Here is a 26,584-nt window from a genome sequence, read left to right on the forward strand (position 1 = left end):
ATAAATATTGTTTTTTTAAGAAAAGAAAAATATGCCTAAAAAGTTTTTTTGTTTTTTATTCTTGCATCTTTACAGCTCTGCATAGAAAACAATCAGCTTCCATTTTTGGTCAAAGCTTAATTGAAAAAGCTAGTTAGAAGCCGATTACTATGCACAGCTGCACCAGATTTGCACAATGATTTTGAAAATCATACACGCAGCTCAGTGTAGCTTGATGCAGGTAAACACTGGGGATGGTTTTTACCTGCATCAAGCTAAACTGAGCTGCGTGCATGATTTTCATATCTATTGAGATGAACTCCCGAGCATGCGCAGGAGTGACATCATCTTGGCCCGGCCAATTAACATCCGAAGAGGTCAGCGGCCAAATAGGGAGCTTATGGACACCACATTGCTAACAACTTTGCAATAAGGTCATAACTGTATCTCCATAACAGTCATCTATCTAACCAAAACAGAATACTGGTAGAATATTCCTGTGTAAAAAAAAAAAAAAAAAAAAAAAATACACACACGGCTCAGTGACACTAAGTTTCAATATAGGCATGTTTAGACCAACATAACATAAAGAAAGAATTTGTTCATTCCACCCAAAAAAAAAAAAAAAAAAAAAAAATGAGCCAACCTCTAAGCTGATCATATTTAAACCTAAACACAAACATGTAATATATTGCAGATTACTAGTACTTAAAAAAAAAAAAATTAATGCAACCACCATTTAAGGCCAAGTACAGAAAATACCTATTGATCTTGCCAGAAATGCAGTGTCCTTGTTGCTTCCTGTCGGCTGGAAAAAAAAAAAGTACAAAAACAGCCCGATCTTTTTTGTGTAAACTAGTAGTCCTATCAATATACCATGTAATACAAATGAACAAATGCAGACATCTGTGTGATAACCATGGCTCCCTCCATATTAAGAAAGGACTGTAATGTAAGACACAAAAGGGACAGAAAAATGTGTCGTTTGTGGGATCGCCATGTGAAAAATAAAAAAGCCTGAAAAAATAAAAATGCAGCCACCACATCTATAGACTGGTAAACTGCAATATATTCCATTTTTGTTTTTGCATTTATATCTGCTTAATTAACCCAAGAACCTGAAGGTGGAAGATTGCGGACTAAAAGTGAAATACAGATATTTGAAGGCATTAGAACATTTAACAAAATTTAAAAAAACTGTCATATATACCCATATCCTGTGACCTTAAATCTTGAAAAGGTAAAAAAAAAAAAAAAAAAAAAAAAAAACACTTTCAGGGTTTCAACATGATCAAATACTAATCAAATACAAAACAGGAATGAAAGCATATATACAACTTAAAATATGTACTATGTAAACACTGTACATATTTTATTTTATGTAAAGAGGAAAGGATCGCTGCTACTTTCAACCACCACAGGCGAACAATAAGGAGCGGGCCTCGGCCTACGTGCTGCCACTAAACCACACATTTTGCCCTGGCCACGGGGGCTTAGTCATAGGGACCCTATGACTAAGCCCTGACAGGCGAAATGCATCCGAGTGTTGTTTGGAGGAGACATGTAGACATGGAGGCCCGTTCCTTACCGTTTATTCACCTGGGTGGACATGAGTAATGGCAATCCTTTTCCTCTTTACATTTACTAGCCCTCTGGATTGGTACCGTGTTTCCCCAAAAATAAGCTCAGGTCTTATATAAATTTTAAGGCAACAAAAGACACAGTAGGGCTTATTTTTGGGGTAGGTCTTACCATGTAATGTGCCGTCTTCTTTCCTCCTGTCCTGTCAGGAATCCCCACTGTGAACAGAGTTAAAATGCTTGAAAAATCCTATAATCCACTCTATTACAGTAGTATATAATGTACAAAGTGTATGCTTTTGTAATAAAATTGTGCCAAATACCTTCGTTATAGCTTCCATGACCTGCCGGAGCTCTCTTCCCCGTTCTGAGCACTGCAGGGGGGGCGAGATCCCCCGCTGACAGCTGGGAGAAGAGGATAAAAGCAGCAGGAGATCAGCTTATATTACAGAAACACTCACACTGTACATTATATAATACTGTAATAGAGTGGATTATAGGATTTTACAAGCAATTTAAACTAGGTCTTATTTTTGGGGTAGGTCTTATTTTCTGGGAAGCACAGTATTAGGATAGGCCTGCACCCCACTCTCTGGAACACAAGGATATGCTCTCACATCTCTATTTTGAGCTGCGCCAAAAGCAATATTTTATTTTATGTTTGGTTAATGTGATTCACATTATAGTACAGCAGCTTTAGAGATTTTGGTTATAGTAATACTTAGAGCACAGTACTTTGGTAAAAAAATATATTTAACTTGCTGCAAGTGTTTGACACTTACAGATATAAAATTGTCTTTTTTGATTTAAAGGATAAGTTTCACCTTTTGAAAAGATTATATGTTGCACCACTATTTAGAGACTAACATGTCACCGAGGCATGTAGTTTTATATCAGAAACGGGCAGCCCATACAGAGGTATTGGCAAAGAGCTATAGGCAGTGTTTTCAGGAGCTTGACACCGCACCCACAATCCACCTACTGCTGATGCATTGCTCTGCAGACTCCTGTGAAAAAAACAATGCACCTTTTACCTGAAAAAATATATGCATTTATTATTTTTTCATAAAGGTGAACTTGGCCTTTAAATTTGAGTAAATAAAATAACACCAATATTTAACATTATGCATGTAATGAGACCCTGTAACCAACAGAAAAAACACCCTAAAAAAGGATTATACTTACTTACTTTGAAGCTCAGTTCACACCTAAACCGGCCACGGATCACACAGGAACGCTGTGCGTCCAAGTTCTCCATTTCAGGGACAAAACGGGGTCAAATCTTTGCCCAAATTCGGCCCTGAAACTGAGCCAAAGACACACACTGTGCTCCGCAGCCGCCCTGCAGTCATGTGAACTGGCTCCATTGAGAGTCGGTCACATTCTCCTGCTATGTGAATTGGATGTGGTGTAAACCCACATTCAATTCGCATAGGTGTGAACCCAGCCTTTTGGTGGGTGAAATCTTACGTTTCTGGGTAACCAAGACCTTCGTGACCAGGCCAAAGTTTATTTTATTTAAATTGCACACCAACATTATTTTCTCACCATTTTTTTATTTTTATTTTTTTAACACATATGGGGACTTCTTTTGGGCTTAAATTACTTTTTCTAATAAGCAGAGAAAATAATTAAAATCCAAAACAATGCAGCTTTAGTTTAATACGCAACATTTTGTATAATTAATATTATTTTCACCAAATATTCTGAATGCCAGAAACCAAATGTGTAGATTTTGATTAAACAAGTGTGTATAAGTTTAGATTTCTAGATATTAAGGCCCAGATTCTCAAAGGGCTTACGACGGCGCAACGCCATGTACGCCGTCGTAAGTCCTAATCTGGGCCGTCATATATATGCAACAGTTACGCATAGATATCCATTAGATCCGACAGGCGTAAGTCTCTTACGCCGTCGGATCTTAAATGCAATTTTTTTTTTGTCCGCTAGGTGTCGCCTCTGTCGTTTTCCACGTCGAGTATGCAAATTAGCTAGATACGCGAATTCCCGAACGTACGCGCGGCCGACGCAGTAAAGTTACGACGTTTACGTTAGGCTTGTCCCGGCGTAAAGTTGCCCCTGCTATATGAGGCGCAACCAATGTCAAGTATGGCTGTCGTTCCCGCGTCGAAATTTATAAATTTATGTTGTTTGCGTAAGTCGTCCATGAATGGGGCTGGACACCATTTACGTTCACGTCGAAACCAATGACGTCCTTGCGACGTCATTTGAAGCAATGCACCCTGGGATATTTTACGGACAGCGCATGCGCAGTACGTTCGGCGCGGAAACACGCTTCATTTAAATGCTACACGCCCCTTACCCGCCAAATTTGAATTAGGCGGGCTTATGCCGGGTGATTTACGCTACGCCGCCGCAACTTTACACGCAAGTGCTTTGTGAATAAAGCACTTGCATGAAAAACTTGCGGAGGCGTAACGTAAATGACATACGTCACACCGCCGCGGAGATACGCCAGATGTACCAGAATCTGGCCCTCAGTGTTCCTGTCGGTTGTAGAGGTGTGCAGGGTTACTGCTTGTCGGCCTGTCAGCGTGGCGAGCGTCAGTGTCTGTGAATGGACTGGACAGTGGCCGAACTTGTGCGGGGATAGATTATGCAATCCCGGGGTGGCGATTGGTGTCACCGATGTGCTGAACTGCCCCACTGGGCTTAAATGATGTGACGTACCCTGTACTTGATCGGTGAGCTGTACTGCTGGACTAAATCACTGTGCTGAATGGTTGTGGGCAGCTGTCTTCTCTCTCTCTCTTTCCTGGTAGCACAGCCCACAACTTTTTTCCCAGGCTGCCCAAACCCTTTCAGTCATTGCCAGGCCCGGATTTACTCCCTTCGCCGCCCCAAGGCCGAGTCCTTCAATGTCGCGCCCCACCCCCCACACACCCACCCACCATCACATAGGACTCCCCAGAGAGCCCCCCCTTACATCAGGGTCCCCAGAGAGCCTCCCTACTTACATCAGGGTCCTCACTGCCACCTCATTACATCAGGGTCCTCAGAGAGCCCCTCCTTACATCAGGGACCCCAGAGAGCCTCCCCTTACATCAGGGTCCCCAGAGAGCCTCCCCTTACATCAGGGTCCCCAGAGAGCCTCCCCTTACATCAGGGTCCCCAGAGAGCCTACCCTTACATCAGGGTCCCCAGAGAGCCTCCCCTTACATCAGGGTCCCCAGAGAGCCTCCCCTTACATCAGGGTCCCCAGAGAGCCTCCCCTTACATCAGGGTCCCCAGAGAGCCTCCCCTTACCTCAGGGTCCCCAGAGAGCCTCCCCTTACCTCAGGGTCCCCAGAGAGCCTCCCCTTACCTCAGGGTCCCCAGAGAGCCTCCCCTTACCTCAGGGTCCCCAGAGAGCCTCCCCTTACCTCAGGGTCCCCAGAGAGCCTCCCCTTACATCAGGGTCCCCAGAGAGCCCCTCCTTACATCAGGGTCCCCAGAGAGCCCCTCCTTACATCAGGGTCCCCAGAGAGACCCCCTTTAAACCAGGGTTCCAGGGAGCCCCCCCCCCCTTACACCAGGGTTCCAGGGAGCCCCCCCTTTACACCAGGATCCCCAGAGAGCCCCCCCCTAACATTAGTGTCCCCAGAGAGCCTTCCCTCTTAAATTACTGTCCCCAGAGAGCCCCTCCTTACATCAGGGTCCCCAGAGAGCCCCCCCTCCTTACATTACTGTCCCCAGAGGCCCCTCTCTTACATCAGTGTCCCCAGAGGGCACCTTCCTTACATTAGTGTCTCCAGAAAGCCCCCTCTTACATCAGGGTCCCCAAACAGCTGACTCAACCCCCTTGTAGAGGTTCCCCTGTACCTGGCAGGTGGACGTGGGAGGTGGCGATCGGCATCTCTATGGTGTCCACAGGCAGGGGGATCTCCCTGGGGCTAGTAGTTCTTCTCTGAATGTATACGGCAGAGAGGGGAGGGGCCTCTGACCCGGGCATCAGCAACAGTGTACAAGCAAAGTGAAAGTGATACCCGCCCGGGTCAGAGGCTCCTCCCCCTCTCCACTCCATAATATATTGCTCAAAGGCAGCCTAGAAAGCACATGAGTACTGCAATATAATATTGGAGACTAGTGATACAGAAAAACACATGTACACTGTGAAGCATGGGTAGTGTCCAGGGCTGACAGGGCCCCCTAGCGCCCCCCCCCCCCAAATGTATCCAATCAATATTTTCACAAATACACTAAAATCATTGTTAGCGGACACTAAAATCATTGTTAGCGGACACAAACATATAACAGAGAACCTGTGTGAATTAGCCCTTTTTTAAAATCATTTTTAAAAAATGATTTTTTTTAATCATTTTTAAAAGACTTAACATTTTATAAAATGTATTTTATTTTACTATTTTTTTTTTTATACGAGACAGGTAAGCCGGCAGCGCCATGGGGGGAGGCAGCACAGTGACAGGGGGGGGGATCAGAAGCAGCCATTACAGGGAGAGGGATTGGTGCGGGGGGGAAGTCATTCTGTAATTGCCCCTCTATCCAACTACGATTCCCTCTGCTGCTTGGGCCCCCCTGTTTGCCCGGGCCCCCTACAGGAGGACTGCTGATCTCCCCCTATCAGCAGCCCTGGTTGCGTCACTTCAAAAATAAATCTACATCGCATCTATGATTTATTCCTGCGGGGATCCGTGTCCCTAGAGAATAGATCCACCATACTTCCTGTTCAAGAAGTTTTCTGTGAATACCCCCTCCACGTATCGTCCGTCTGATTTTCTGTGAAGCCCAAAAGGAAAGGAGCTCATATTGCCATCATGTTTAGTTTTAAAATGTTTGTATACGTTCAACATATTTTTTTCCATTACTATAAGATGCTCCATTAAAATGTTCACTGATCATAGTGTGTAAGGGCCTCGACGTGCATCCTACATATTGTAATTTACAGATTTACAGACATATATCACATTCTTAGTGCTGCAATCGATGAAATCTCTGATAGGAAACACTTTACCCTTGTGACAAGAATTCAAGATTGAGATTGTTATCATTCAAATATGAAACAAAGAAAATCAAAGCAGATTCTGTGTGGTCCCAAATTAAGAAAAAATCATCTACATACCTCCCATACCACTTGATATAGGGTGTATATACATTGTGCTGAAAAAAAAAATCCTCACACTAGCCAATCTTTATATGGGCTGGTGGGAGGTATTATTTATTTGTTTCTATACTATACATGATGGCAATATGAGCTCCTTTTCCTTTTGGGCTTCACAGAAAATTTAACAGACAAAACGTTGAGGGGATATACACAGAAAACTTCTTGAACAGGAAGTATGGTGGATCTTTTCTCTGGGGACACGGATCCCCTCAGGAATGAAATCATAGATGGAATGTAGAGTTTATTATTTCAGTGACATGTGATTTACTTGCACCTGATGATTTTTTGAATTTCATTGCTTCCTTTCATTCACACAAGTGCACTCTGATTTTGCCACAGCTGAAGTATTGCCTCTACTCATAGGCTCTCCTCCACTAGTGGCTAATTCGGGTCACGTGTCTTTTGTTAGCACCATTTATTTTGTGTGTGTTTTAGTTGTACTTAGGCCATGAATAAGCACTAAGTGTGAAACGCGTCGGCTGTCTTTGATTTCTGCTGTGTATTTGCGGTGTTTGCTCATGTTCCTTCAATAAAGACAACTCAAGAGTTCTTTGGTGTGCGGCCGTCCATCCGTCCTTTGCTACTTTCCATTGCCTAGTGCATTGCCAGCACCCACATCCACCTGGACTTATCCACAATTCCACCTCGTGAAATAACAATGTAGCAACATTCCAATATCCATGTCAAAGCAAGAATAGTACATGGGTTTTTTTTCCAATTATTGTGAGCAACTCAACTGGAGAAAGCCTGTTGTCTATTCTGAAAGAGCAGCTGGAACAGTTCTTCTTGAAAACATATTTAACACAATTGGCATTTGATGGTGCTGCAAATCTAAGTGGGAGCTATAACAGAGTACAGGACTAAAAATGTAATGTTTTGTGTTCACTCACATTCTTAAAGCGGTTGTATACCCTCTTGTCATACTTGCACCTACAGGCAAGCCTACATTAAGACTTACCTGTAGGTGCTTGCAATATCTCCTTAAAGTACATGGTTAAGGAGATATTTGCAGAAAGGCGGGCACCGATGTCTACGGCGCTTGCGCACTGAGTGCGGCGGTTTTTTAATGGAAGCCTGCCGAAAAGTGCCGTAAATGTGCGCATGCGTGGGGAACGCGCTGTTCTGCGCACATGCGCAGGAGTGACGTCATCGCAAATCCGGCCAGTCACAACGCCGGGTATCATGGCGGCGGACGTGTCCGAGGACCGTTGCAGGGGCTTTTATCTAAGGCAAGTAATTGATAATGAGCTAGTATGCTAGTCATACTAGCTCATTATGCCTTTGCCTTGCAGGTTTTAAAAAAAATTTTGGGGGTGTACAACCGCTTTAAAAAGAGAAGTATAGCACTGAGAACTGAGCGATCAAAGATGGCTCTCTGTGAGCAGAGAGCCGGGAACTGTCATTCTTCGGCTGTGGGGGGGTGGTAGGGGCTGAGCGGCTAAGGCAGCTGTTGGACCAGGCTTCTGGCAGATCCCGACCATATGGTTGAGATCTTTCCTGAGCCTGGATGTCAGCCCGCTGTCAGCTGAAAACAGATCACAGGAGGGCAGAACGAACTGCGCTCCTGTGATCCATAGAAGAAGTATAGCCAAAATAGCTTTGGCTTTACTTCTCCTTTAATTTGGAAATTGCTGATGTCACGCAGTGCGGTAGATTTACTAAAGCTAGAGAGTGCAAAATCTGGTGCAGCTGTGCTTGGTAGCCAATTAGCTTCTAGCTTCAGATTGTTCAATTAAGCTTTGACAGTATAACTTCTTTGTACTCACCATAAAATAGCTTTCTCTGTATTCATTGAAGGACACAGTTCGGCAAGGAATCTTGGCCATGCCCAGGTGTAGGACACTAGGTGCAAAAACACAAAGTACTACCTAGGGACAGCCTCTGCTGGTGGCCAGCCAAGATAGTTACAAAGTAGATATATAAATCAGAGAGGTAGGAGTGGTGTCCTTCCATTAATGCAGAGGAATTTATGATTATGGACAGGGAGAAGGGAAGATAAAATTAAGGTGAAAAGCAGAATCACATTATCCCTGTGCCAGACCAAAAAGGTGGACTTGCAGGAGAAGTTCCGAAACCCTTTGAGCAGAGGTGATGTTCACAAGGAAGGTAAAATTTCTGGGATTTCCCAAATGTTTTTTAAAAGGATGCTTCTGCAGGACAGAAAGCACCATATTTAGGTACCATGGTGACAATAGGGTCTGACCGGAGAAGCCATATGCAATACACCTCCAATGAAGAAACAAACAAAAGAAATCACAGAGGATGTTGAAAGAAAATTTGCCTAGCCCTTGATGGTAATCAAAAGAAAGAGACCGATTTATGTCTCAAAAAAAAGTCAAGGTCTGCAACAAACAATAAGGACGTAAAATAAACAACCTAGACTCGCAACCCGAAAAGTAGGTTTCTCCAAGTATGATAATTGATCTTACAAGATGTGGAAAAGTGTTCATTTCATCAACAAAAACTTTTGTCAAAATTTTCATCAGCTGCCTTTTTACAGTAAGGAAACGAAAAGTGCACCACATTTTCATCCACTGACGAAAACTATGATGAAAATCAATTACAAAAACAAAAACTAAAAGTGTGAGACCGGGACTTTTACCCTTGTGAACTTCTGGTTTCCACGGAGCTCAGTCTGCTTCTGCTCCCAGCAAGTCCTCAGATGACTGTCAAGAACAGCATTGTGCAACAGGCCTCCTGACAAGAGTCCCACTCCCGACAACCACCGTCCAAAGCAGAGAGCACTGCGAGTGTGTACATTACAATTACAGGCCTCCCCTCAGACCACCGTCTAGAGCGATGTGTGCATTACAGGCCTCCTCTGACCACCGGCATCCAAAGCATTGTATATTACAGGCCATCCCTCATATCTGAGACCACCATCCCAGAGCACTGTGCAGCATTACAGACCTCTCTCATACCACCATCCAGAGCACTCTGTGTGCAGCATTATAGGCCTCCTCAAGCCTCCATCCAGAGCATTGTGTAGCATTGCAGCCACCGTCCATTGCAATGTGCAGCATTACAGGCCTCTCATACCACCATCCAGAGCACGATGCAGTATTACAGTCACTGTCCAGAGCACTGTGCAGCCTTACAGGCCTCTCAGACCACTGTGCAGCCTTACAGGCCTCTCAGACCACCTTCCAGAGCACTGTGCAGCCTTACAGGCCTCTCAGACCACCTTCCAGAGAACTGTGCCGCCTTACAGGCCTCTCAGACCACCTTCCAGAGCACTGTGCAGCATTACAGGCCTCCTCACTGTCCTCAGACCGTCCAGGAGCACTGTGCATTTCAGGCCTCCTCACAGTCCAGACCTCAGGGTGAGTCACTCCTATGTATGCATCCCCACTGCTGCACATTGGGGGTGCCCGGTGACCGGGTGAGCTTTGTTTGAAGGTATATATTTTAAAATGTGCTAGCATGCGATGCATACTAAAAAAAAAAGTCCACTTAAAAAATGTATATGAATAATCTCCTTATTAATTGAGCAATTGGGAAAGTCTCTATTCAATAAAGTGCTTCACAAAAACTAAATGGCGTTTCTCAATTTTCAACTTGTGCTCCTTTCACCAGGTGAAGTGCAAGCACACCTTCATTATAGGCTTTAAAGGGTTAACCAACATGTAAGCAGATCAATCTGGTGGACCAGATCCTGGTGCTAAGGTTCCTTCAAGAGCGAAAGATTTCCCTCTCCAAGATGGCTCACAAGCAGGTCATAGGCAAAATAGAAAAGAACAGCCTCCAATAAAGCAGTACCTGGGTTACTACGTCCAACAAACCGCACAGACCCCGCTTCATAAAATACACTCACAATCATTTGATAAAAACAATCATGTGATAGACATCCAGCATCTCACGTGATCCTGTGAATACTCCCGCCGCCAGGCTCAACCTCTACGCGTTACACCACCAACGCATGTGGCTTCATCTGGAGGAAAAAAAATTGGGATGGAAATTGGCGAAACACAGTGTCGTTTTTTGTGAAGCACTTTATTGAATATAGACTTTCTCAATTGCACAATTTATAAGAAGATTATTCATACTTATTTAAGTGGACTTTTTTGCACTATTTTTCTTATATGCGTGTTCACCGATATATAGTTTGCACTGGCACTTTAATCATATGAAATGTTTATATTTTTAGTTATGTATTGTCACTTTGCAGTTGTTACCATATTTGGTTAAGGCAGCGCAATTACATATTTTTAGATTAATTTACTGTGGATGTGGGAACACATTAAGCGATTTTAGCAGCTATACACTATTTCATCACTAGGTGGCAGCGTGCTACTACCCCATTTACATTAGTCTTTTCTATGTACAATGCAGGGATATTTTGTTAAACTTCATTGCAGTCAGATTTCATACCTTTTGTTATTCTGAAGTAATAATTGTTCGCTTGTCTGTCCATGTTGTGCACTGAATCTTAATGGGAGTGATTTCATAATAGCCATTAGCTGCTGCTTTCCCCAAATTGAAGTATCTCGCCAATATATATATATATATATATATATATATATATATATATATATATATATATATATATATATATATATATATATATATATATATATTCACTGGGTGGGGCACTGTAAATTTTAGCACAGCACAGAGTCTAAGGCCAGCCCTGGGAAGAGCCATACATTTGGTACATTATAGAGCGACAACTTGGAGCTGACTGTGTTGGGTGAGAGGAAGTAAAAATCGAAATAACTTGATTTTTGCCCCCTTATTCAACCCCACAGATAGAGAACACCTCCAATAGCGGGCTAAATCAAGACAGTGCACCACAGCATACTATTTGCACTGCTCTTTTAAGTGCTTCAAAATACAAAACTTACTAAGGAACAACAGGCCACTGAGGCCAGGGAGGTGACCATAGTAAAATGGATTGTGTACACCGGATTACCAGTCAGATTCATCTACTGCTTTATGCTGCCTGTTTAGGTAGATCCTCTGCTTGGGTCTTCTGCGGCATTTTGAAAGAAACCAAAAGACTGGCTGCATTGATGTGGATGGTACTTCTTCCAATTCCTGCAATTTTTCAATATTCTCCTCTTACACATCATCTTCAGAGTCAGACAGATCATCATCTTGTATGTGGGGCAATGTGGAATTTCTTACGGCACAGTAGAGCTGCACAATTAATCGTTAAAAAAATTGTAATGTCGATTCAACCCTCCTCACGATCTCTGTGCAAAATTTCCCAATTCATTCATGTAGCAAGTGTAGAGAGTTCTCTGCTAACCCGATTTTTTTACAACATTGAGAGAACTATAAACATTGTAACTTTTCAACCTTAGATCAAAGGAATGAACTTGGTCTGTAAATTAGGTCATTTTAACCAGTTAAGGACCAGCCGCCTCAGTTGTACTGCAGCAGGTTGGCTCTCCTCGGCGAATTGCTGTCATTATACATAGACTGCTTTAAGACCACTAGAGGGCGTGTGGCACGACACCAGAGCCGATGCGCTTGGCCGGCAGTTGCGATGTCTGCCGGCCACATGCGATCACTCCTGAGAGAGACAGTACAAGGATCTGTCAATGTAAACAGACAGATCTCCCGTTCTGTCAGGTGAGAAAAAACAGATCTGCTCTTCCTAGTGATTAGAAACAGCGAACTGTCTCCTCCTCCAGTCTGTACACTGCCCCCACAGTTAGAAACACCTTCCTACGGAACACTTAACACCTTGATCGCCACTTGGTAGGCTTCTTTCTGGCAACTTGACCATGCAACTCTTTTTTGTTCAGGTATCATCGTATTGTGCTCCTTTAAAAACAACCACACCATCTTTTTCCAGAGCAGCCTGTATTTCTCCTGAGGTTACCTGTGGGTTTTTCTTTGTATCCCGAACAGTTCCTGTGGCAGTCGTGGCTGAAATCTTTGCTGACTTTGGCTTGGTATCAAGAGATACCCAAATGTATCCACTTCTTATTAAGCGATTGAACAGTACTGACAGGCATATTCAAAGCTTTGGATATCTTTTTATATCCTGTTCCATCTTTGTAAAGTTTTATTACCTTGTTACGCAAGTCTTTTGACTGTTCTTTTCTACCTCCTAACGGCTCAGTGTCTAAGCCTGCTTAGTGCATCCACGTGAGAGCTAACAAACTCATTGACAATTTATACAAAGACACTCTAATTGTGATTTAAAAAGCCACAAATGTGGGACATTAACCTTTAGATTGCCATTTTAACCTGTGTGTGCCACCTTCTGTGTCTGTACCAAGGCCAAACAATACAGCAAACATGTTATACCTACCACCTCTGTACAATTGGTTTTGCACAGAGCAGCCCCAATCCGCCTCTTCTCTGGTCCCTCTTTGCTGCTCCTGGCCCCTCCCTCCTATTGAGTCCCCCCCCCCAGTCAGCAGCTTCTTATGGAGGTACTGGAGCTCACAGCTTTGTGTGTCTGTTCAGACATGAACCCCCAGCCTCAGCCCGGCCCCCTTTCTCCCCTTGATTGGCTGACTGACTTTTTGATTGACAGCCCTGGGAGCCAATGGCGCCGCTGCTGTGTCTCAGCCATGCAGGGGGAGTGTCACGGATGCCTTAGACCAGGGCTCAAAATTTTAAGTCCTGAGCCACTAGCCAGGCCTTAAGAGTTACTCTCGCCACCAGTTGCCCCACCCAACCTCTCCCCTGCCCCACCCCTAAGTCCGTCCCTAAACACACCCTTGTAAATTATCTCATGAAATTACACTATTAAATGTTTAAAGCAAAATTAAGTTCCAAAAATAAACAACAACAACTTTAATAATATTAACATAAAGCATATCAGTGCCCATCAAATGCAGCTTCACTGTGCCCATGAATGCAGCCTCACTGTGCCCATGAATGCAGCCTCACTGTGCCCATGAATGCAGCTTTATGGTGCCCATGAATGCAGCCTCACTGTGCCCATGAAATGCAGCTTTATGGGGCCCATCAATGCAGCCTCAATGTGCTCATCAATGCAGCTTTACGGTGCCAATTAATGCAGCCTCACTATGCCCCTCAATGCACTCTCACTGTGTCCATGAACGCAGCCTCTCAGTGCCTGTGAACGCAGCCTCTCAGTGCCTGTGAACGCAGCCTTACTGTGCCTGCAGCCTCCCTGTGCCCCATCAAAGCAGCTTGACTGACCCATTAATCCAGCTTTACTGCGCCTTATCAATGCAGACTTTTTTTTTTTTTTATGAGGGGGTGTGAGGTGGGTATGGAGGAGGTGTGAGGTAAGTAGCTCTATGGATACCCCGGACTCCGCCCCCTTCTGTGTATGCAGACTCACCTGAATGGATTGCTCCCCTCCCTCTCTCTCCCCCGCTTCGCTTGTCTTGTGTATTCACACACACAGCGGGGATGTCACGCTGTGTGGCACGGAGATGCATGGGTCTGTGTTCAGCGCGCAGTGTAACAAGGTCCCGCCCCCCTAGACGGCTCATTTCTTAGGCGTAACACTGATACTATCACACAAGCCATCTAGGGGGGCGGGATCTTGTAACACCGAGTGCCGAACACAGACCCATGCAGCTCCGTGTCACACAGCGGGATATCCCCGCTGTGTGTGCGATTACAAAAGACAAGCGCATCGGGGGAGAGAGAGGGAGGGGAGCGATCTATCCAGGGGGGCGGGATCTTGTTACACGAGCGGCGAACACAGACCCCGAAAGCTCCGTGCTACACAGCGGGGATCACAGCGGGATATCCCCGCTGTGTGTGTGATTACAAAAGACAAGCGAAGCGAGGGGGAGAGAGGGAGGGGAGCGATCTATCCAGGGGGGCGGGATCTTGTTACACGAGCGGCGGACAAAGACCCAGGCAGCTCCGTGCTACACAGCGGGGATCACAGCGGGACATCCCCGCTGTGTGTGTGAATAGACATGACAAGTGAAGCGGGGAGAGAGTGAGGGGAGCGCTGCAGCCTCACCTCAGCTAAAGGTAGCGCCTCTGTGTCCTCCGGCTGACCGTTTCCTGGCTGATCGCTTCAGCCAGGAAACGGTCAGCCTGGTCCACCCCGCTCCTCACTCGCCCTGCATTAAATTCCACTCGCAAATTGCGAGCAGGCGAGTGGAATTTTTGAGGGCTGCCTTAGACATTCGTAGACATCGCTGGAGAGAGATGCAACTCAGTTAAGTATTAGGGGGTGCTGGGGGGGCTGCTACACACAAAAGATTTTTTATGTTAATGCATAGAATGCATTAACATAAAAAACCCTCTGCCTTTACAACAACTTTAATTAGACTTTGCACGTTTAGCTTTCTAGGTTTTGGCATTGTATATATTTGTTATAGCCAATACACAGATCCTGTTTCTCTGGATACACTGGGGAAAATAATTTTAAATATTACTGTATTAAATAAAAGGCATAATATTTTAACAGTACTTATTTGGTTATTGTGAAGATTGGAGATTCCCAGGCAGACGTATTTAAAGTTCCATGTATATTGAATGTTGCTTACAACAAGCAATTATTGGGATGACGCCCCCCTAGGGATATATTTGCATTTCATATTTATCATTGGTCCTACACAGCTTTAAAATAATCACATTGTGTTGCTTTGCAACCTGAAATAAAGACAGACACTCAGTGCAGCTTATAACATCCAAGTGAAAGATAGAATGCCAAAAAAAAAAGTTGGAAGAAGCATCACCCCCTTTGTGTCAATATTTTGTTGAACCATCCATTGCTTGAATTACAGCCTTTAACTTTGGTTTACACTGAGGCGACATAGTCGCCTGACAAGTCGCGCTCCAATCAGTGCAATGGAACAGTTCTAAATGGATCGACGCAAGTCGTTCCGACTTAGAAAAAGGTTCCTGCACTACTTGGGGGCAACTTCAGAGCAGCTTGCATTGACTTCTATTAACCATTTCCAGACAGGCCAACCGCATATATACTGCCGCAGAGAAGCCCGGCTGCACAAAATCCTGTACCTGTATGTGATTTTGGAAACTAAGTCTGGGGTGTGGGATGCCAACGACCCCCTCCCGCTGTGATTGGACACAGCAGAAGTCAATCAGCAGATTTTTACGCCACAGATATGTCGCAGTGCCACAAAAAAAAAAAAAAATCGTTGATCGCCGCCGTTACTAGCAATTACAATAAAATATTTTTAAAATAGTCTGCCTTTTTTGTTTATAGTGCAAAAAAATTAAACTGCAAAAGGTGATCAAATACCACCAAAATAATAAAAATATTTGTGGAAAAAAAAGGACATCATGTTTATTTGGGTACAGCACTGCAGGGCCGTGCAATTGTCAGTTAAAGCAATGCAGTTCAGTATCGCAAAAAATGGCCTGGTCAGGAAGGGGGTAAAACCTTTCCGGGCTGAAGTGATTAACCACTTAAGCCCCGGACCATATTGCTGGTCAATGACCGGGCCGGTTTTTGCGATTCGGCACTGCGTCACTTTAACTGACAATTGCGCGGTCGTGCAACGTGGCTCCCAAACAAAATTGGCGTCCTTTTTTTTCCCACAAATAGAGTTTTCTTTCGGTGGTATCTGATCACCTCTGCGGTTTTTATTTTTTTGCGCTATGAAAAAAAAAAGAGCGACAATTTTGAAAAAAATTAATATTTTTTACTTTTTGCTATAATAAATATTCCCCAAAAATATATAAAAAAAAATATTTTTTTCCTCAGTTTAGGCCGATGCGTATTCTTCTACATTTTTTTTTTTTTTACGAAAAATAACGCAATAAGCGTTTATTGATTGGTTTGCGCAAAAGTTATAGCGTTTACAAAACGGGATAGTTTTATGGCATTTATAATTTTTTTTTTTTTACTAGTAATGGCGGCTATCATCCATTTTTAATCGGTACTGCGACATTATGGCGGACACTTGACACATTTTTGGGACCATTGGCATTTTTATAGCGATCAGTGCTATAAAAATGCATTGATTACTATAAAAATGCCACTGGCAGGGAAGAGGTTAACACTAGGGGGCAAGGAAGGCGTTAATTATGTTCCCTGGGTGTGTTCTAACTCAAGGGAGGGTAGGACTGACATGGGGAAATGACAGATCGCTGTTCATACATTGTATGAACAGACGAACGGTCATTTCTCCCCCTGACAGGACCGGGAGCTGTGTGTTTATACACACACACACACACACACACACAGCTCCTGGTTCTCGCTCTGTAACGAGCGATCGCGGGTGCCCGGGGATGATCGCGCCCGCCGGGCACGCGCGTCGGCATCAGGGACGAGCGAGCGGTGCGCGCCCCTTTGGGCTAAACGACAAGATGATGTAGATCTACGTAATCTCGCCAAGCAGTTAAAGAAGTCGTTTGCAAGCCGCACTGAAGTCACGATGTACAGGGCAGCATCAGAGTCAGGCGACTTTGAAGCCACCCCAGTGTGAACCGTGCCTTAGCCCACATTCACATTGGGCCGATTTGGCATGTGATTTGATGTGACATCATCCGGAGGCCCCATCCCCTGTGACATCACCGTCCAGGGCATGATGGGGTGATAATGTCACAAGAGGTGGGGCTTCCAGATTACTTTACCCGGTGACCCTGCCCCATGACTATGTAAGTAATGGCACACCACGTACCTAGCATTAGAGCGGGAGAGAGCATCGAGAGAAGATCAGAGGAAGAACAGAGGAAGAAGACAGCGTAGAGAGGAGACCCAGCAGAGGCTAAAGACATCAGCGGAAAGAGGAGACCCGGCAGAAAAGGGAGAAGACAGCTCAGATTGGAAGGAACCCGGCAGAGGGGAAAATAAATTTAGAAGAGACCTTGGAGCTGATTTAATAAATTACTTTGTCAAAAACCTGTGTACCGTTTTTATTTTTGACACTTTTTTCTTAGGTGAATGGGTAGGGGTACAATACCCCATACTCATTCACATAGGGTGGGGGGGGGCCATGATCTGGGTGATTTGTTGAGGGCATGTAGCCTGGTATGGTTTAGGAGGGGGATTACACTTGCTTGTGCTCGCTCGTCTCCACCCACTTTTCTATCCTACAGGGCGGTGTGCTCGGAAAAGGGTCTGGATTTTGGGGGGGGAACCTCACGCTGATTATTTGGCGTGGGGGTTTCCCTTAAAATCCACACCAGACTAAAGGGCCTGGTATGGTCTTGGAGGGGGAACCCCATGCCGGGGTTTTTTTATTTGGCGTGGAGTTTACCTTCAAGATCCTCATAGCACAAGTTGCAAGCCAAAGTTGGATCAGTTAAGACGATGATCCGACTTCAATGATAATCAATAGGCTGAAGTAGAATCAAAGTCGGACCAAAGTAGAGCAGGAACCTTTTTCAAAGTCGGACCGACTTGTGTTGGACCAGTTAAGATGGCTCTCATTTTCATAGGTAAATATTGATTTGCACATGTCATGCAACATGAGCTCCCAATGTCAGATCATTTGACGTACAAGTGAACCTGGTCTTGAAGTCAAATGGCTTTGTGTGCCATTGAGAAGGTGATTAGCTATACTTGATTAAGTTAACAAGTCATTTTTAGGAGGGAAGTGATCCCTTTTCCAACTCTGATTCTGGTTTTGAATTTTTTTTCCCCGATATGTTGATTATATCTTTCACTTGGATGTTATAAGTTGCACTGAGTAAATACAGTATCCGTCTTCATTTCAGGCTGCAAAGCAACAAGATGTGATAATTTTAACCACTTAAGGACCCAGCATTTTTCTGACACTTGTTTAACCACTTAAAGAACCCAGCCCTTTTCTGATACAAGTAAAAAAATCTGTAATTTTTGCTAGAGAATTACTTAAAACTCCCAAACATACATATAATTTTTTTTTAGTCGAGACCCTAGAAAATAATCAATGGCGGTCATTGAAATTTTTTATGTCACACGTTTTTTGCGTAACGTTTTTTTTCAACAATTTTTTTTTTGAAAAAATAAATTTTAACGAATATAAAAAAATATATAATATAATATATACACCCCAATTTTTTCATATAAAATCTGAAATATGATGTTATGCCGAGTAAATAGATATATACCCGTCATGCTTTAATTTAATTCTCCATAAGCGACACTTCTACAGGTTACCAGTTTAGTTACAGAGGTCTGGAGCTAGAATTATTGCTCTCACTCAGACTTTTGTGGCAATACCTCACGTGGTGCATACACAGTTTACATATGTGGGCGTGTCCTATGTATGCGTTCACTACTGCGGGCGAGTACGCAGGGACGAGGCCGCTTTAATAAAAACATTTTTTTTTTTTTTTTTTTTTATTATTTTACACTGCCCTCCAAGTGCATAGAGACCAGCAGTGGCCATCTTACCATCGCTTATCTCTATGAGAAAACCTTGCTGATGCCAGATGGTTCCTGGGCTCGCCGATCAGCAACATTAGCCCAGGAACCACCGGGAAGCAGCAGAGGGCACCTCTCCTGCTGCTTCTAAAAGTGATCCAGCGGTGAATCCGCCACTGGGACTTTTATCGGAAAGCCAGCTGCCCAAGGGAAAAAATACTGGGGTTATGGCATCTAGCTTCAGCCATAACCCCCCGTATTTACCGACAAAGTCTTGACATAAAATCCCAGTTAGGCGGTCGGCAAGTGGTTAAAAGGGGGGAGATTCTTTGCTATACCCACTGTATACTGTATTTCAACATATTTAAACACAAAACACAAACATTAGATCTTTATTCTGTACTGTGAAAAAGTACAAGCTTGGCATCAAAAGATGGCATTGCCTCCTGTAGCAGAAATGTGAAATCTGTAAACGCTTATCCACACAAGATGTCCTTAGGTGCAAGATGTTTGTATTTCATTGCATGAATTGCCCATTTCAACATTGTGTTGAAAGGCCATTTCAACTTTAACTTTTGGACAGAAGGCCCAAAATCCTCATGCAAACGTGGAGTGTTGGTTGGCTCCTGCAATGGATCCTGGATACTGCTGAGAAAAACACTTAGGAAGAGTAAAGATCTTTTAAATGATTAAAGTAATAGTAAACCCTTACAAATACCAAGTGAAGTGACTGGACTCAGGTGAGACACAGAGATGAAACAAGTCCTCCCACATAAGTTATACTTGTTTATCTGTGGTTTTTGGTTCTCTACATCCGTTCAAGGTCTACAATTTATAAAGCTTGTCTGACTGTTCAGAAAAAGGGGAAAAGCTGAAATTACACCATGCAGAGTTCAGTGAGAAGTCTGAGAGGTGACTGGAGGAAAGAGACACAGCCCCTTTAACACTCCTCCACTGTCACCATTTTCCTCTTTGTGTCAGGAAAACTTGTCGGAAGAGATTCATGCTGGTAGAGAAACGACGCAGCAGTCAAAATGACACTTAGTGCTCCTGAGACTAGTACACAGTACAGAAGGATATGCTTTTTTTCATATTTAATGTCTGAGGTTTATGGCCAATTTAAGCCAATCACTATACAAAACAGGTTGCAAAAGTGAATGAACAGGAAAGTTAACAGGCTGGAAATGTTTAAGATAATCCATGCTAGCAATCTTAGGTGTAGCCAGCACACGTTGTTCCTGGTCAAGACACATCTGCACCGCATCACTTAAAGGGTTACTAATCCCACAATGGTAAAATTAGTCCCTATATGCAGTAAAGCATGCTTGTTATACCCATTGTGGAACCTATGGAGTTAATCCTCCACATTGTTTGATCCCGTCTTCTCTGATCCTATCCTCCTTTTATTGTCCCCAATCCATCTGCTGAAAGAACAGAGCCTTGGAGGCTCTTCTGAAGGCTAAAGAAGAAAATGGATACCAAGTGCCTTGAGGTGATTCAGTTCGCATTTGTAGCGCTATACAAGTTATTCACTCACTCACTCTGCAGATGCTCAGTTTGGTGTGTATTGCTAGAGAGTTTTTTTAGTTTATGTGCATGTGATCAGCACAGAACCAAATCAGCATTGTCCAGACAGAGGGTCAGGGGTCATGTAGTCTCATAGGACAGTCAGAGGAGGATGAAAACTCATCCCACAAGCTTTAACCAGTGCTCGGCCAGGCAATGAAAAGTCACAAGACTGCTATTTATTGCCAATGGGAAAAGGTATTTAGCAGTTTATATTTACTAAAATGATTGCATTCCCATGTTCTGTGTACTGTGAGAGACCAGATATAGTGAATGCAAGGTCCTGGGTTTAGTAACACTTTAAGCTTTGAAGTAATTGTCAGCAGAAGGAGACTCTTCATATACCAAGTCATCAAATACAGATCAGGTACATTACTGTACCTCAGCTGATTTGCAGAAGCAGCTGCAGCCAGTGAAAACCTGAAAGACTCTGGAGGAGAGGATGTGGATGTACGCTGAGCACGGAGTTAGATAGCATGACTGCATGAAGGAGTAAGCCATGCCTAAAGGGGATTTAGACGAGTCCAAGGAGTGTTGGGATTCAGGCAGGGGACAGTGGCCCAGGTTATCTGTGTCTAGTCCTTAGATGGTACACTGCAGGCCCCCTGAACTGTTAGCTTATCATAAGCTAGCAAGGCCCACTGGACAGTTGCTGCTGTGATTAGGGTCCACCATACCAAATGTGCAAGTAAGGGATTCCCAAAAGAGGTACTCAAAAGAACACAGCAGAAGCAAGAGTATTAATGACGCCTTTGACCCAGTTACTATAGGGCAAGCAGGAAGGAGGAACTATCCTGGACCTTACAGTAAGCCAGCAGAGATGAAACAGAAGGCATGCATGACAAATGTAAAGAAGTGAAGCAGTGTCTAAAATGTATGCTTCAGCCCTCAGCAGGTGACAAGGTTGGAGCACACAGTGTAACCCCTGAAGGGGGCGCCAAATACATGTAGAAAGATGTCAGCTCCTACAAAAAGGTAGGGACAAGCCCCGTTACACACCACTGGTGGTTTTAATGGGCAAACAAGGGCAAACCAGGCAGACATTGCCCCCTCCAGTGGGCATAACCCCTAGGGGGTCTTCAGGGACAGGCTTCCACCAGTAGATGCAACATGGCACTAGACCTGTTGGGCACTCTATGGTTAACTCATAAGTTACATTTAAGTGTGTCTAAGACAGTGCCCAACAGAGAATCCAGTGTTTAAGGACCCATTAAGGAACAGCCCCATACCATCCTCTCAGTAGGTCCAGATACGGCATCCAATGCTAAACACTGACCAATCCAGAATCTTGCAAGTAAAAATAATAACAAAAAGAAGAAAAAGGTAAGAAGCTGAGGCAGGCTGGGGGTGGGAGGGGTTATACCCGACTGTCCATGCTGGATTTGTTTGCCAGTGTCCAACCTGTTAAAGTGGTAATAAGCCCACTGAAAAAACAAGCCTCAGGTGATAAGCCATAAAGAAGCAAATCCTCACACAAACAATACCTCTTTTTCTGCAACCCTTGCTCCTCCAGAGCTATTTAAAATAAACAAATAAGATCATATATTTTTCACCTCCCAGGATGCAGGGGACAGGAACAGATATCACAGACTCCACAGCAGAGATGAGTGTAATTTGACACCTGAGTGGAGGAAATTGACACACCCCTATTTACACATTCACTGGGAAACATGCACATAGGAGGCTGTTTCAATCACTTGCTGTGTGCTAGAGGGGAGAATTCCTAATGCCATGGATTGCCTGATGTCAGAGAAAACTGTCATAATGACACATGCAGACTGCAGTGGAAGGACAGAGGGGCTGGGGTCCATAATAGGTGCTTCGGATTGAGGCAAGTACACATTATATAAGGATAATTTTTGTTCATTTTGCATTTCAAAGGTTTAAAACCACTTTAAAGGGAACAGTATAAACCAAGGTTTCTGAATACTTCACACGATGTCTCTTAATGTACAATTAAGAAAGGGTTTATCTCAGAAATGTACCCATATGTCTGCGAGGGAAATATTGAGGGACCAGAGCAGCTTAAAAGCAGAAAGAAATGGGAGGAAGATCTGGACAAATAAACTAACAGGAGAAACCTACAAGGTTATGACATACGGGGAATGTGAAACGTTTTGTAAAAAGAATGTTTTGAATGTAACCCGTTTTTATACATGATGAAAAAAATCTAATAAAGAGGATTAAATAAAAGAAATGTAATTTTAAATGTGTAACCATGACAACAAAAGGGTTGTTCGGTTTGTGTACATAACCTAAACCAGAAATGCATTTTTTTCTGATGTGAATGGCTGAATAATTTCCTTAGTATTTATTGTCTTAATACAATACACGGGCTGATCATTGAACTTTAACTGCCAGAGCCTTAAAGCTCAACTGCAGATATAAAAAGCAGTTTTTTGCTGCAATGCTTACTCTATATCTGGTGCTGCCCCCTTTACACTTGCGGCGCTGCAATAAAGTGCTGGTCCCTCTTGTGCTAAATGATGCCTAGCTACATTTAATCTACTTCCTGCAAGTCCAGGGTGTCAAAGACCCACCCCCCAGTGGCCCATCATCAGGCTCATAGGAGAATGATGCAAAAATATGGTGGCGCTCTCTCAGTGGAGAGGCTGGAGCATAAATTTAGAAACTCTGCAAGTAAACAGCAGCAAGAAGGACTCTCTGGTTCGATATTAAGATATCCTTGCAATTTACATAACTGCTTGAGAAAGAATGTTTTTTCTTCAACAAAAGCAAATCTACAGTTTAAACCTGGCTCACAATCATGTCATTCATACTGCATGAAACCTAGCCTTCTTCTTGAATGCTTTAAAAGTATGTGTATGGTAAAGCCATCAGCAGTTATTGTGCTTTCACAGTACTGATTCCGCTAAGCTTTTTTGTGCGGTTTTATTAAATGGTCATGGGTAAAATTTGCCTTCATTATAATCTTACCTGAGAATCCAAATCCTCTCCTTTAAGGCATAAATTTGCATCGATCATGTTGAGCCCAACAAGAAGACCAACAATCACAGCTCCTTCTTCCCCCAACATTAATGCTTCGGGTTCATAAAAGTCACTGGATCAAAAATTAAAAGTAATACATGAATGAATTTTGTAAAAAGGTTTAGCGATTTTATAAATTACAATATATAGTGTCTGCATTTTTCAAAGCTTAAAGGGTTAGTTCATCTTAACATACATACAGGTCCCTTTACAGTGCATTACAGTGTCTTTAATATATTAAAATGCTGTTCTACAGAAGCGCGCAATACCCGCGCTGACATTGTTTGCACCCAAGAGACCCACTTCCACCTCAACGCAACTCCTAAGTGCATGCATAGAGATTTCCCACACATCTTTCTGGCCCAACAACAATTAAAGTGGAACTTCCGCTTAGCCGTCTCCTCCCCCGTCCGGTGCCACAGCAGATCCGAACATCGGTTGGTGTGTTAACATCGCAGGCTCCCTGGACAGGTAAGTGTCCATATATTAAAAGTCAGCAGGTGCAGTATCTGTAGCTGCTGACTGGGGGGTGGGGGGGCTGGACCTCCTCTTTAAGAACTTATTTGGCATTTATACTCCAGGATTTTATCCCCGACACCGAAGGCCGGTACTTAAAGTGGTTCTAAAGGCAGAAGTTTTTTCTATCATAATGCATTCTATGCTTTGGAACCCTTTCACACTGAGGCATTTTTCAGGCGCTTTTGGGCTAAAAATAGCGCCTGAAATATTCCTCCCCTGCAGTCCCAGTGTGAAAGCCTGAGTGCTTTCACACTGGGGCGCTGTGCTGGCAGGACGTTAAAAAAAGTCCTGCAAGCAGCATCTTTGGGGCGGTGGAGGAGCGGTGTATAAGCCACTCCTGCCTATTGAAATGTATGGCCACACTCTCCTAAAATTTACTTGTAAACACAGCCAATCACAGCCAGTGAGCCAATAAGGAGAGTGAGGGGTGTGGCCAAGTCGCGGCTCTGTGTGTGAATGGACATGCTGAGCCATGGCTTCCTCTGGGGGCACTTGGAAGGAGGGAGGCACCAGGAGACCCAGCAGGGGGACCCGAAAAGAGGAGGATCTGGGCTGCTCTGTGCAAAACCATTCCACAGAGCAGGCAAGTATAACATGTTTGTTTGTTTTTTAAACAAGACTTTAATATCACTTTAACTTTCTAAATTATATTTTATTCTAGTTGGCAAACTGGTTACTTGTTCTTATAGGTGAATTTGCTGTACCATCAAGTCTAAATGTACTCCTTTAAATGTTGTTAATTTTGCTTAAAAATTTGTAAAAACCCTCCAACTCTGAAAAAAAAAAAAACTTTGGGCTTTAGATATACTTTAGGAGCAATACAAATACACTACAGATAAATCATAAAGGAAAGGTCTTGTAAACAAAACTTGCAAAAATGTAGCAGTTCGAAATGCAGTCATATGATGCAGACTACCGTGCATACTGCAATCATACTTCAAACCTAAGATAGTGTTTTCATGCAATTTGAAAGACCAAGCTGTGTTTTAAGTTCTAAGCAATTTGCGCAGAGTTTGACTTTGCAATTAGCATTAGCCTCAGCAACATCATACAGAATGACAGTATATATGGCGGTTATCAATAGCACCTGGTTATGTCTACTTATGGAGAGCCATAAAGGCATTTCTGTTGTGAAAAAACATTTGTCCATGATCACATGATCACAGATACCGTATGAAAACATTTAGCAATAATATAACACAAATGTTAACAGCATATATTTTTTCAAAAATTAGTCCTGCCATTTGGAAATAAATAAATAAACCAGTAGTTTTTTTTTTTGAACAATACCTTAGTAAATCCTTGTGATCTATCAGTATTTGCAAGTAATCTGATAACTTTTTTTGCATTAACGAAAGATGTAACCAAGCTCTTCCCCGTCCAACAGCTGTCCTAAAACAAGAATAAAGAAGTATTTTAAAGCGCAAAAACACCTAAAATTGAGCAACGTAATAAAGGCCCAAAAATTGTACTTTTACCTAAAAAGCAGACCGAACCTTGAAATGTAAAAGCTGCTAGCAGATAGTTATGGTGGAAGAAACTGTGTCCGTCTGTTCTGCCATTAAATCTTTTCCCCTGTCTGCCACGAATAAGCAGTTCAGTGTACAATCCTGGCATTTTACAGACACTGGGAATAAGTGCTGCAATAAATTAACTTTTGTGTAGATGTATAGGATTTACATAATCTCGGCCTGGTCAAAGTGGGTGAAGACTCAAGAATCCAAAAGATGACCAAGAAGGAAGCACCACTGCCAGAGCGACAAGGGAGATTGCAGATGCTGCAGCTCTTAATAGAGACAAGAGTGACATAACATGCAAATATGTTGTGCATACTTGCACATGACAAAAGTTCCTAAGGGACCTGAAAAGCTTAAACTAGTACAGTAAAACCTTGGTTTGCGAGTATAATTCGTTCCAGAAACATGCTTGTAATCCAAAGCACTTGTATATCAAAGTTTTTTTTTTACAGGGTATAAAAAGAGAAGAGAGGCACCTCTAAGTGTAGCAATACGTTGCTAAATGTTGTACCTTCATTAAATGTAACCATATTGCTACACTTGGAGGCTCCTCTCTTCTTTTTTATACTCAGTTGTGACATGACGCTACTCTTATATCAAAACATTGCTTGTATATCAAGGCAAAATGTATTAAAACATTTTGCTTGTCTTGCAAAACGCTCTCAAACCAAGGTTTTACTGTATAACTAAAGGCAAAACGTTTTATTTATCCTTATTTTGGACAGTGCAGAGAGATTAGAACACCTGCCCGTTTTTATTGCGGTCTACGCCCCTGTTAAGGACATTCACCCTCTCTATTTGTCCTGTTTACCATTATCATTGAAAGTGAAAGTAAAAAGAAAAATTCCAAGATTTGTGTTGTCCCCAGAAAAATAATAAAGGGGAAATATTCCAATGGGAACACTAGTACTGATGAACTCGGGGGTCCCCAAGGAATTCCCTTAATTAGCAGGGATTTCCTCTCACTTCCTGTTTGGCTAGGAGACAAAAAGTGAAGGGAAATCTCCGCAATGGGACACAGATGGGGGGGGGGGGGGGATCCGATAGGGGTTATAACTAGGGTTGTCCAGATACCGATACCAGTATCGGTATCGGG

At 43.3% G+C, this 26,584-nt stretch overlaps 1 protein-coding gene across 2 annotated transcripts in view; it reads right to left on the reverse strand.

The window, feature by feature from the left end:
• RUFY1 (RUN and FYVE domain containing 1) overlaps positions 1-26,584 on the reverse strand; it is a 229,922-nt gene that overhangs the window by 139,551 nt on the left and 63,787 nt on the right. For both annotated transcript variants that reach the window (XM_040344683.1, XM_040344684.1), the window contains exons 5-6: positions 25,262-25,363; positions 23,402-23,525 (exon numbers count right to left, since the gene is read on the reverse strand). In XM_040344683.1, the coding sequence (XP_040200617.1) occupies positions 23,402-23,525; positions 25,262-25,363 (226 nt within the window). The remainder of the gene's footprint in view (positions 1-23,401; positions 23,526-25,261; positions 25,364-26,584) is intronic.

The sequence above is a fragment of the Rana temporaria genome, chromosome 3, assembly GCF_905171775.1.
Source record: "Rana temporaria chromosome 3, aRanTem1.1, whole genome shotgun sequence".
NCBI classification, from domain to species: domain Eukaryota; kingdom Metazoa; phylum Chordata; class Amphibia; order Anura; family Ranidae; genus Rana; species Rana temporaria.